The sequence below is a fragment of the Cetorhinus maximus genome, chromosome 4 (assembly GCF_964194155.1).
Source record: "Cetorhinus maximus chromosome 4, sCetMax3.hap1.1, whole genome shotgun sequence".
NCBI classification, from domain to species: domain Eukaryota; kingdom Metazoa; phylum Chordata; class Chondrichthyes; order Lamniformes; family Cetorhinidae; genus Cetorhinus; species Cetorhinus maximus.
The window spans coordinates 133,053,846-133,066,777 of NC_135882.1; the positions used below are offsets into that span (position 1 = coordinate 133,053,846).

A 12,932-nucleotide genomic window follows, 5' to 3' on the forward strand; every position below is an offset into this window, starting at 1 on the left:
GCACTCGGCGCTGGCTCATTATGAGCAGTCCTTCGTGCCTCATTAGAACTGGTGAAAGGTCCTAGATCTGAAATGTTAACTCTGTTTCTCTCTCCACAGCTGCTGCCTGACCTGCTGAGTATTTCCAGCATTTTCTGTTTTTATTCGATGTTTGAATCGCTCCAATCAGTTTTTCTCCCCTTCCACAGTACCAAATGTCTCCTACCAAAATCACAAATGTCATCCTTTGTGACTGTGACCAAGGTAAATTATTCCTCCTCATCTTTCTGAACCTATCTGCAGTCCTTAACACGATTGACCACACCACCTTCCTCCAATGCCCCTCCACTGTCATCCAACTGGGTAGGACTGCACTCACCTAGTTCCATTCACAGCATCGGTAAGAGTGCCTATTTCCATCTCTATAACACCTTTCAACTTCGCCCCTGTCTCAGTTCATCTGTTGCAGAACATTTATTCTTGTATTTATTACCTCTAGACTTGACTATTCCAATATGCTCCTGGCTGTCTCTCACATTCTAGCTTCTGTAAACTTGAAGTCATCCAAAATTCTGCTTCCCATCTCCTTACTCGCCCCAAGTTCCGTTGACCTCACCCTTGTGCTCACATGGGCCTTGGCATATGATTTTAAAATTCTCATTTTCCTTTTCAAATCCTTTCATAACATCACACCTCACTATCTCTACAATCAGCCCCACAACCTACCGAGGCCTCTGTGTTCGTCTAATTCTGACCTCTTGAAAACCCCGATTTGAATTGCTCCACCATTGGTAGCCCACCTTCAGTTGTCTAGGCTCTAAGTTCTGGAATTCCTAAACCTCTCCACCTCTCTTTCCTCCTTTAAGATGCTAATTAACACTTTGACCAAGTATTTGCCCATCTGCCCTAATATTGCTTTATGTAGCTCAGTGTCAAATTTTGCTTTACCATGCTCCTCTGATGCACCCTAGGGCATTTTATTATGTTAAATATGTTTTATAAATATAAGTTGCTGATGATGGTCTCTTGGTACCACTTCAGTAACAGCAACAGAGTTCTTCTGGTGTCCCAATACTTATCCTAGAGGCAATACCACCAAAAGCATTAATTGTTTATTTATTTGCTATTTGTGCGATCTTTCTGTAATCTCATTTCTTTAGATTCAGCTTTTTGAGGTTTTTTTCAATTTATGGACGATCCCTTGATTTGTTGAACCTTTGAACCTCTGAAGAAACGCACGGAATTGAGCAAACTCCAAGAAGTGAAAAAGTAATACATCTAGCAAATGAGTTTTAACAAAATGGAAACCTAGCCTAATCTTCTTTTTAATGGTAGTTTATGTATTTTGGATGTGTAAGACTTTATTTGACGCCAATTTTCTCTTTGTCTCCTGACACTTTCTGGGATGTTATGCTGTGGGGACCAGATACCTCGGCCAAGTGCAAACTCTTCATCGATTTGAGCTATGAGGAGCAGGCTCACTTGAGCTCCACCAGGAAAGTTATGGCCCTCTACCCTAGACTTCTCTCTTGACTCCCCTTTCCCTGAACACAAGACCCTCCAAAGACACTCCCTCCCTTCTATGCCTCAGAAGTGGAAGTATTCACCTATAAGGATCCATTCTGTGCCCTCTTCACTCTCATTCTGGGTGGGAACTAGACTGGCGAGCAGCAAGCAGCTTGGAGAGATGCACTTCCCTTGCTTTAGTACTCGAGCATCTACTAACTAACAATCTAGCTAACAATCCCGTATGCCTTATTAATGGTCTTTGCAACTTGTTCTGCCACTACAACCTTACTAAAATGCCCATCTATCTTTCATTTCTAGTGAGGGCTGCACACCCAGAACATTAACTTATCTTCTGTCTATGCAGATGGTGATTGAACACTTGTGTATTCTGACAATTCTTTGTTTTTATTTCAGATTTCTGACATTTGTTCCTTTTCTATATTTCTCATTCTCAGGGTGTAGGCGTTGCCTGAGGCTGGCATTTATTACCCATCATTGAGTTGGACTTGCTAGGCCACTTCAAAGGGCAGTTAAGAGTTGGCCACATTGGTGTGGAGCTAGAGCAACCTAAGAGTGGATAATGTGCTATATTCTTGTCTGCTTTCTTGTCATCTTAAAAGGCCAGTGGTTATGGTGGGTCATTGCTAGGTCGGTGCTGATGTATTCACCTTTGATTGTCTTGGAGTATCCAAGAATTGAAGATTAACCTCCAGAATAGCACTGTGAATAAGTGGGAAGAAAAATCAATGGGGCATTTCAGAATTTGTGTTTTTCTTTGCCATTTTCTTTTAACATTTTTGTTATAATAGTTATAAAAATGTTGTAGTTGGGGAGAAAGAGGTTGTCTGTTTGACAATCAAAAATCACGCAGTCAAATAACAAAAAGTCTATTTACTTTCTGATTAGCATGACAAGATGGCAATGTCAGGCAGCTCATGTTGGGTGCAGAACCGTTGGAGGTCATGTGATGGAACCATCTCCAATCAGAAGCGAAAATACTGCAGATGCTGGAAATCTGAAATAAAAACAGGAAATGTTGGAATTACTCAACGGGCCAGGCAGCATTTGTGGAGAAAAAAGCAGTTAACATTTCAGTGAATCATTAACTTTGTTTTTCTCCCTCTTCCAATCAGACCTGGGAACACTAGGGTTGGGTGCTGCCTGTCACTGACCAGGATTGGGGCTTTTATCTTACAGGGTTTGGAGCTGAAAGAGCATGGTTTCTGTAGTGTCAGTTCAGCAACTTTTGACCCCTGCATTCACTGTCGATATCCAGAAAGTTGAAAATAATGCCAGACGAATGATTGAACGATGCCAGGCCCTAGGAGTTCAACTCCGACCACACATGAAAACTCACAAAACTCTGTAAGTACCTTTAGCTCACTAAGATTTCTGTTCTAATTTTCTCCTCTGCTCCTAAAGGTACAAATGGTTGCTGGGGTCAGTTCTAAAGGTGCACCACCCAAATGCCCAGGCTGTTCATGTGCATATCATTGCAGCAGTCATATGTGCACCCATGCACACACTCAAATATGCATAGACATGCATACTCAGGCACACAAATGCACACAAAGGCACACACATATAGGTGTAAACACATGTCTGTGTGTACAGATATACAAAGAAATACACATACAAGTAAGCACTTACGTAAACACATATGTACAGGTAGGCAGCACTACACATGTGGAAAATGGCTACTTCTTGAGTCACTCTGGCTTAGCATAGTTGACCTGGAGCACAAGTTGGAAACATTTTGACAAGTAAAAGAGCAGGAAGAATATCTAGATAGCTTACTCCAAAACACAGTCACATCACATAGGGAGATGCAGGCACAGGTAGAAGAGTATGTGACTGCGAGTCAGTAGAGTAAGGGGTACTTATTGGAGCCAAAGAAAGAGGAATCACAGAAACTGATCTACAGGTCCAACAGGTGCGAAGTACTTGTCACCCAAGTGTATAAGGATGAAAACTGGAATAGATAGCCAGAATATTAATCTAGGCACTGTGGATCAGGAGACAGTTCAAAGAGTGCAGCAAAATAGAATGATTGCAGTTATAGGGCATTGAATAATTAGGAGGATGGACTGTATTCTCTGCAGAGAATCTAAGAGGGTATGTGGCTTACCTGCATGCTAGCAGAATAAGGGATGCCTTAAAATGGTCTGAAAGTGTAGTGATTGAAGGTATAATGTGTAGTGATTGAAGGTATAACTTATCCTATTGCCTTTAGGGGTCACGTGATTGTTCTGATGAATGAGTCCTAAGCATGGCTAAACTTAGGGGCAGAACTTTCTAGTCACGGACCCGGTTCAGGCATGTAGCTTCTAAAAGAGCTCTGCAATAAAGTTAACTGTTTCAAGTAAAAAACCTGTCCGGTACATCAAGTTCATTATATCTAGCGACGAGGATAAATAGCTCTGATGCTATGAATGTGAGTACATGAATTCTTAAGGAAAGAAAGAAAAGTATGCTCACCAGTCATGCCACTGTTCGGCAGAATCGACCCTTATGACTCGTTCAAGGAACACTGGAGCCAGTACATAGAGTGCCTAGATTTTTATTTCATGGCAAATGAAATAACCGCAGAGGAGAAGCAGCAAGCAATTCTTTTAAGTGTCTGTGGTAGCAAAACATATAACCCCATCCGTAGTCTGATAGCCCCAAATGTGCCCAATTCTAAATCTTTTAACGAATTGGTAGACCTCATGAAGATGCATTTTCAGCTGAAGCCATCGGTAATTATGCAGAGATTTAAGTTCAACTCCAGAGTAAGGCCCCTGGGAGAGTCCATCGCAACTTATATAGCGAAGTTGAAGCAGTTGACTGAGCACTGCAACTTCAGCAATACACTCAATGACATGTCGCAGGGCTGGTTGGTTTGTGGGGTTCACGACAATGCCATTCAGCACCATGTACTTACAGAAGCTAACATTGAAATGAAGTGTGCCATGGAAATAGCACTAGCAATGGACAGTGCTGAGAGACACTCGCAGGCTTTACAGAGTGTGCAATATTGCACTGTTCTTCAGTTGGGGTGGGAACCTACTGCTGGGTGTGACGCGAAAGCCAGAGAGACAGTCACAAAGCAGGAAAGAGTCTCTGCTGATCGAAAAACGAAAAGGCATAGTGAAAGCATCTCAACAGCGATTCAGAAATCAATCTGTTACAGATGTGGGGGTGACCATGTACCAGAAACCTGCAGATTTAAGGAGGCAGAATGCCATTACTGGTACGAAAAGGGGCACGCAATAAAACAATGCAGAACGAAATCGAGACAGCCAATCAGACAGCAGACCAAGATGATTGAAGTGCACAATATAACAGTACCAGAAGCTGCTGATACTGATATCTATTCCCTATACAATGTCAAAGTAGTAAAAACTGAACCAATGTTTCGAGCCCATATGACTCATATTCAGAACTCTGAAGAAGAGTCATACGGACTTGAAACGTTAACTCTGTCTTTCTCTCCACAGATGCTGTTAGACCTGCTGAGTTTTTCCAGCATTTTTTGTTCTTGTTTCAGATTTCCAGCATCCGCAGTATTTTGCCTTTATTTTAAAACCGAACCAATAACCGTCACCCTTAAGTGAATGGGAAGCCTCTAGCCATAGAGGTAGACATGGGAGCCTTGGCTACAGTGGTAGGAGAACACACATTTAAATACCAAAATAAAGGTACCCAGCCACTGAATCTGGAGAAAACCATGGCTCAACTGAAGACCTACAATAGAGAGTCGATACAGCTAAAGGGCATCACCACAGTACCTGTATCCTATAGGCAACAGACAGCCCAGCTTCCAGTGATCATTATGACAGGTGAAGGATCTAGTTTTCTGTGCCACGATTGGTTACAAAATATTAAGCACAACTGGTTAGAAATATTTGAAGTGAGAACAGGAGGAATTCCTGAGCTATTAAGGAAGTATGACAGTGTGTTTCGTGGTGAATTGGGAAAGATAAAAGGCTTACAAGCAAAAAATATATGTAGATTCGGAGGTGATAGCCCGGTTTTTTAAGGCCAGACCTGTGCCTTATGCCCTAAAGGAGAAGGTGGTTGCAGAATTGGGCTGCTTAGAGAATCTAGACATCATCCAGCCAGTCAAATTTTTGAAATGGGCAGCACCCATAGTCCCTATGATGAAACCAGATCAAACTATTTGGATTTGTGGGGACTACAAATTAACTGTGAACAAGGCTGCTAAATTAGATAAATATCCTATGAGGATTGATGATCTGTACGCTAAGCTAGCTGGAGGAAAATCCTACATCAAACTGGACATGAGCCATGCATACCAACAGCGAGAGCTGGATAGCATGTCTAGCGGGTATGTAACCTTCAACAAGCACAAGGGCATGTACCATTATACACACTTACCCTTTGCTGTAACATCTACATGTGCAACCTTCCAAAGGACCTTGGAAAGCCCATTGCAAGCACTCCCCCAAGTAGTAGTGTACCTGGATGATTTCCTGATTACAGGATCAATGGAAGCTGAACATTTGGCCAATCTAGAACAGGTTTTAAGAAGGTTTTCAGAAGCTGGAGTACGATTGGAGAAAGAGAAATGTACATTCCAAGTGCCAGAAGTCACTTACTTGGGTCACCTAGTGGATGCCAAAGGGTTGCATCCAATAGAGGAGAAAGTCAGGGCAATCAAAGAGGTGCCCTCTCCTGCCAGTGTCACTGATCTTGTCTTTTTTGGGCATGATAAGTTATTACAGTTGCTTCTTGCCAAACTTGTCAACACCTTTACAAAAGTCAAGAAGCTATTACACTCATCATGTCTACTAGTACATTATGACCCATCAAAATAATTAATATTAACTTGTGACGCATCTCCTTACAGTGTGGGAGCTATGTTGTCACAAAGGATGGAAGATGGTTCCAAAAGGCCAATAGGCTATGTCTCCAGAACCCTCTCTGCGGTTAAGAAGGGTTATTCACAACTTGAAAAGGAAGGTTTATCAGTAATATTTGGAGTGAAGAAATTCCATCAGTACATGGACGACATTTCGCCATAGTGTTGGACCATAAATCACTAATGTGTTATTTAATGAGGATAAAACCATTCTGCCAATAGCTTCAGCAGGAATTTGATGTTGGGCTTTGATGTTATCGGCGTATGAGTACACCTTTATGCAATGTCCTGCTGTGCATATTGCAAAGGCAGATGCATTCGGTCGTCTTCCGTTACCAGATAGCATTGTACATGCTCCAGTGCCACAAGAAGTTGTGCTTTGTGTTGAATTTCTTGGAGTCTTCACTGGTATGTGCAAAGCAAATAAGGAATTGGACAAAGGGATCCAATTTTGTCAAAAGTCCGAGACCAGGTATTGCAATGATGGTTGCATTCGCCAGTGTCCAAAGAGATAAGACCATTCCATGCCTGTAAAAGAGTTAAGTTGTCAAGATGGAATCTTGTTGTGGGGATCAAGGGCCATCATCCCTTTGCAAGGAAGAGAACCACTCTTGACAGAGCTTCACAGCACGCATCCAGACATTTCGAAGATTAAGATGCACGTGTGAAGCTGTGTCTGGTGGCCAGGCATAGACAGTGACATTGAAACCATGGTCAAGCACTGTCTCCAGTGTCAGCAACAACAGAAATTGCCTGTTTTAGCTCCACTGCATCCGACGGAGTGGCTAGTCGACCCTGGGTTAGACTACATATAAACTATGTAGGTTCATTTTTAGGTACCATGGTTTTATTGATCATCGATGCGCATTCTAAGTGGTTGGATGCATATGAAGTTAGATCACCGACATGGAGTGCAACTATTGAAAAGCTGCACTAATGTTTTAGTATACACGGCCGACTGGAAGTTGGATAACAGTACTGTCTTCACTAGTACAGAATTTCAGAGATTCATGAGTTTAAATGGAATTAAACACATTAAAACAGCACCATATCATCCCTCATCAAATGGGTTAGCTGAAAGAGCTGTGCAAACTTTCAAACCAGGAATGAAGAGATTATCCGAAGGTACTTTAGGAACTCGACTTTCATGTTTTCTTCTCAATTATCGTACGACTCCTCTGCAACTACAGGTTCAACAGTATCTGAATTACTGGTGAAATGTCACCTTCATGCAAGGTTAAGTTTGGTGTTTCCGAACTTAGAAGGGAAGGTAGAGAAGAATCAGGGCGGTCAGAAATTGAATCATGATATTCATAGCAAAGCTCAAAGATTTACTGTGGGAGATACAGTTTTTGTACGCGATTTTGGAAATGGTTCTAGTTGGGTTCCTGGTATAATTATCTCTAAAACTGGACCTTTGTCATTCCAAGTGGAAGTGGAAAACCGGATTGTTCAAAAAATGTGGATCATCTAAGGAGTAGAGAGACATTCCAACAGCCAGCTATTCAACCTGTAATTGATGTTGAACCTTTAATCCCTGAGGTGATAGATTGACCTAGAATTGACATACCTGATGTCTCTGTTGAATTACCTAATCCTGAACTGCCACTGTCTAAGGATGTGCTTGATTATGCAGTTCCTGATCATGTTGATCCAGTGGGAGAATCTCAAGTGGAAGAGCTACGCTGCTCTAACAGAATTAGAAAAGCACCTCAGAGATTTAATCTTTAATCACATGACCTGTGTGTGTGTATGTATATATATATATATATATATTATATATATATATATGATATTTTTTATATATATACATATATACACACACGGATTAAAATATTCTTTGTAAATAGGAAATGTAAAAAAACTAAAGGGGGCAGAAATGTCGTGATTGAAGGTTTTGACCATTCCTCCTACCTTTAGGGGGTCACGTGATTGTTCTGACGAATGAGCCCTAAGCGTGGGTAATCTTAGGGGCAGAGCTTTCTAGTCGTGGACCTGGTTCAAACATGTAGCTTCAGAGCTCTGTAATAAAGTTATCTCTTTCAAGTAAGAAACCTGTCTAGTACATCAAGTTCTTTCAAGTAAGAAACCTGTCTAGTACATCAAGTTCATTAAAGAAAGGAAATTGAAAAGGGAGGTGAAAGAACCAGTTGTTAACATCCATGTTGAAACCAATGACATAGGGAAGAATAGGGAGGTGTTCTTGCTGATGGAGTATCAGAAGCTAAGAAATAAATTAAAAAGCAGGACCTCGAGGGTGGGAATCTCAGTATTCTTACCCGAGTAACATGTGTAACGAAAATATAATTTCTTCCAATATTACTGTGGGATGTATGTGTGTGTGTCTGTGTGTGTGTGTATGTGTCTAATTTAATTAGACTGAAGACAGTCAGGCTGCAAGGTTTAAATCATCAAAGGGTTAGGTGTAAAGCAGGCATTTTTGAAGTGGTAATGGACAAGCTAACATGGGCTGGAAGTAAATGCAACATGAATCGAAATTTGCATTAGGAGAAAAATGAGGAGTGAATTTTTAGTTATTGAATATCAAAGAGAGTAAAATTAAGTTTTACAACTGGCAAAGAGCATAAATAAATAAAGCAAAGTTATTAAGTTTATTTTTCCCGAAAGTGGTAGCTATTAAGACAACATGAAAGATTTTTAGATTCTGGGAAAGGTAACTTTCAAAAGAAAGTTAAAAACAATGAGTTTAAAGATGAAAGAGGAAAATGTATTTAAGAAAAGATTGAAAGCTGTATGAGGTGTGTGTGGCCAAGTGATCTTGAAGAGTGTGCTGTGCGGGCACAGTCTTGTGAAAGAAGCAGCTTCTAGCCACCCCAGAGAAGTGTCTGGTTATTCCAGAAAGCCAGGTTTTGTTAACAGCCTTGGGTTTCCATTGTCATGTGAGAGGGAGAGAGAAGTTTGTGAAGTACCTCCCTTATAGCAACAGTGGGTGCCTTGCGATAATATAGCTTTAATATGTTTTATAGATTAAGAATCTGTTGGGACTGTTGCCTGGAAAAGGGTGTTTATTTGTGAGTCCAGCTAAGTAGAAATCTTTTGGGAAATGTTGTAAGTCTAAATTTAACAGTGTAACTGTAATCTTGCCTGTTTAAGTTTTATTTTGTTAATAAATGTTTTCACTTAATACTTAAAATCTCCAAGAGTGGTAGTGGAATCTTTACTTCTGACTTAGACCATTAGGCCATTCGGCCCATCGAGTCTGCTCCGCCATTCAATCATGGCTGATACGTTTCTTAACCCCATTCTCCCGCCTTCTCCCCGTAACCTTTGACCCCCTTACCAATCAAGAACCTATCTATCTCGGTCTTAAATACACTCAATGACCTGGCCTCCACAGCCTTCTGTGCCAATGAATTCCATAGATTCATCACTCTCTGGCTAAAGAAGTTTCTCCTCATCTCTGTTCTAAAAGGTCTTCCCTTTACTCTGAGGCTGTGCCCTTGGGTCCTAGTCTCTCCTACTAATGGAAACATCTTCCCCACGTCCACTCTATTCAGGCCTTTCAGTATTCTGTAAGTTTCAATCAGATCCCCCATCATCCTTCTAACCACCATCGAGTATAGACCCAGAGTCCTCAAACGTTCCTCATATGTTAAGCCTTTCATTCCTGGGATCGTTCTCGTGAACCTCCTCTGGACCCTCTCCAGGGCCAGCACATCCTTCCTGAGATACGGGGCCCAAAATTGCTCACAATATTCTAAATGTGGTCTGACCAGAGCCTTATAAAGCCTCAGCAGCACATATTCTAGTCCTCTCGAAATAAATGCCAACATTGCATTTGCCTTCCTAACTACCGCATCAACCTGTAAGTTAACCTTAAGAGAATCCTGGACTAGGTCTCCTAAGTCCCTTTGCACTCCAGATTTCTGAATTCTCTCCCCATTTAGAAAATAGTCCATGCCTCTATTCTTCCTACCAAAGTGCATGACCTCACACTTCCCCACTTTGTATTCCATTAGCCACTTCTTTGCCCATTCTCCTAACCTGTCCAAATCCTTCTGCAGCCTCCCCGCCTCCTCAATACTACCTGTCCCTCCACCTATCTTTGTATCATCTGCAAACTTAGCCAGGATGCCCTCAGTTCCTTCATCTAGATCATTAATGTATAAAGTGAAAAGTTGTGGTCCCCACGCTGACCCCTGCAGAACTCCACTATCACCGGCCGCCATCCTGAGAAGGACCCCCTTATTCCCACTCTCTGCCTCCTGCTAGACAGCCAATCTTCTATCCATGCTAATACCTTGCCTCTAACACCATGGGCTCTTATCTTACTGAGCAGCCTCCTGTGCGGCACCTTGTCAGAGGCCTTCTGGAAGTCCAAGTAGATAACATCCATTGGCTCTCCTTTGTCTAACCTACTCGTTACCTCCTCAAAGAATTCTAACAGATTTGTCAGGCATGACCTCCCCTTGATGAAACCATGCTGACTTTGCCCTATTTTACCATGCACTTCCAAGTATTCTGAAATCTCATCCTTAGTAACAGAGTCTAAAATCTTACCAACGACCGAGGTCAGGCTAATCGGCCTGTAATTTCCCGTCTTTTGCTTCACTCCCTTCTTAAACAGGAGGGTTACATTCGCAATTTTCCAGTCCTCTGGGACCCTCCCTGACTCGAGTGATTCCTGAAAGATCACCACCAACGCCTCCACTATCTCTTCAGCTATCTCCTTCAGAACTCTGGGGTGTAATCCTTCTGGTCCAGGTGATTTATCCCTCTTCAGACCTTTTAGTTTTCCTAGCAGCTTCTCCTTGGTAATGGTTACCATACCTCTGCTCCCCAACTCTCTTGAACTTTGGGGATGTTACTCGTGTCTTCCACCGTGAAGACTGACGCAAAGTACCTATTCAGTTCCTCCACCATTTCTTTGTTCCCTACTACTACTTCTCCAACGTCATTTTCCAGCGGCCCAATGTCCATTTTTGCCTCTCTCTTACCCTTTATATATCTAAAAAAACTCTTGAAATCTTTTATATTACTGACTAGTTTACCCTCATATTTAATCTTCTCCCTCCTTATTTCTTTTTTAGTTGTCCTCTGTTGGTCTTTGTAGGCTTCCCAATCCCCTGGTTTCCCATTGCTCTTCGCCGCATTGTATGCTTTCTCTTTAGCTTTTATGCTGTCCCTGACTTCCCTTGTCAGCCATGGTTGCCTCGTCCTCCCTTTAGTATGCTTCTTCTTCCTAGGGATGAATTTTTGCGGTGTCTCCCAAATTACTTCCAGAAACTCCTGCCATTGCTGATCCATTGTCTTTCCTGCTAGGCTCATCTCCCAGTCAATTCTGGCCAGCTCCTCCCTCATGCCTCTGTAGTTGCCTTTATTCAATTGTAATACCGTTACATCTGATTCCAGCTTTTTCCTCTCAAATTGCAGGGTAAATTCTATCATATTATGGTCACTTCCTCCTAAAGGTTCCTTCACCTTAAGCTCCCTTACCAAATCTGCCTCATTACACATCACTAAATCTAGAATTGCCTGTTCCCTAGTGGGCTCCACCACAAGCTGCTCCAAAAAACCATCTTGTAGACATTCCACAAATTCCTTTTCTTGGGATCCACTACCAACCTGTTTTTCCCAGTCTACCTGCATATTGAAATCCCCCATGATCACAGTAATCTTGCCTTTCTTACACGCCTTTTCTATCTCCTGGTGTATCTTGTGCCTTAATTGGCCCACCCACATAAAATGGCGACGCGTCCCCGTTTGGGGTGCCGATCGGAGGCGCGCCTGCCTGCGCCCGCTCCTGCACTTCCCCCCCCGCCGCCGACGGAGGGAAAATTCTTCTCAATGTGTTAATAAGGAAATGGAGACCTCCTTGCATTCCGGCAGATGAAAACTGGGTGGTAATACATGAAATAGTAATACCATCTGGATACAAAAATGAAATATTAAGAGTGGCTCATGAAATTCCAATAACTGGACATTTAGGAATTAGGAAAACTCAGGCTAAAATACAAAAACGTATCTAGCAACTCAAGACTGGCATCCATGAGGCGCTGTGAGCCATCAGCAGCAGCAGAATTGTACGAGAACACAATCTGTAACATCATGGCCCAGCATATCCCCCACTCTACCATTACTGTCGAGCCAGGGGATCATCCCTGGTTCAATGAAGCGTGCAGGAGGGCATGCCAGGAGCAGCACCAGATATGCGTAAAAATGAGGTGTCAACCTGGTGAAGCTATAACGCAGAACTACTTGCGTGCTAAAAAGCATAAGCAGCAAGTGATAGACAGAGATAAGTGATCCAATAACCAACGGATCAGGTCTAAGCTCTGCAGTCCTGCCACATCCAGTCATGAATGGTGATGGACAATTAAACAACTCACTGGAGGAGGAGGAGGCTCCACAAATATCCCCATTCTCAATGATGGAGGAGCCCAGTACAGCAGTGCAAAAGATAAGGCTGAAGCATCTACTACAATCTTCAGCCAGAAATGCCGAGTGGATGATCCAACTCGGCCTCCTCCAGAGGTCCCCAGCATCACAGATGCCAATCTTCAGCCAATTCAATTCACTCTACGTGATGTCAAGAAACGGCTGAAGGCATTGGATACTG

General features: G+C 42.4%; 1 protein-coding gene and 1 long non-coding RNA gene across 5 annotated transcripts in view; one reads left to right on the top strand and one right to left on the bottom strand.

The window, feature by feature from the left end:
• Nucleotides 1-1,182: 1,182 nt before the first annotated feature.
• LOC144679908 (D-serine dehydratase) overlaps nucleotides 1,183-12,932 on the top strand; it is an 87,201-nt gene continuing 75,451 nt past the window's right edge. For 3 of the 4 annotated variants that reach the window (XM_078540868.1, XM_078540867.1, XM_078540865.1), the window contains exons 1-2: nucleotides 1,183-1,248; nucleotides 2,686-2,853. In XM_078540868.1, the coding sequence (XP_078396994.1) occupies nucleotides 2,705-2,853 (149 nt within the window). In that variant the 5' untranslated portion in view covers nucleotides 1,183-1,248; nucleotides 2,686-2,704. Of the gene's footprint in view, nucleotides 1,311-2,685; nucleotides 2,854-12,932 lie in introns of all 4 variants that reach the window. The other variant, XM_078540866.1, reaches the window with a different exon arrangement.
• LOC144679909 (uncharacterized) overlaps nucleotides 1,885-12,932 on the bottom strand; it is a 30,703-nt gene continuing 19,655 nt past the window's right edge. Inside the window, exons 2-4 of the long non-coding RNA XR_013576445.1 lie at nucleotides 7,923-8,040; nucleotides 2,384-2,503; nucleotides 1,885-2,208 (exon numbers count right to left, since the gene is read on the bottom strand). This is a non-coding gene — a long non-coding RNA (uncharacterized LOC144679909). The remainder of the gene's footprint in view (nucleotides 2,209-2,383; nucleotides 2,504-7,922; nucleotides 8,041-12,932) is intronic.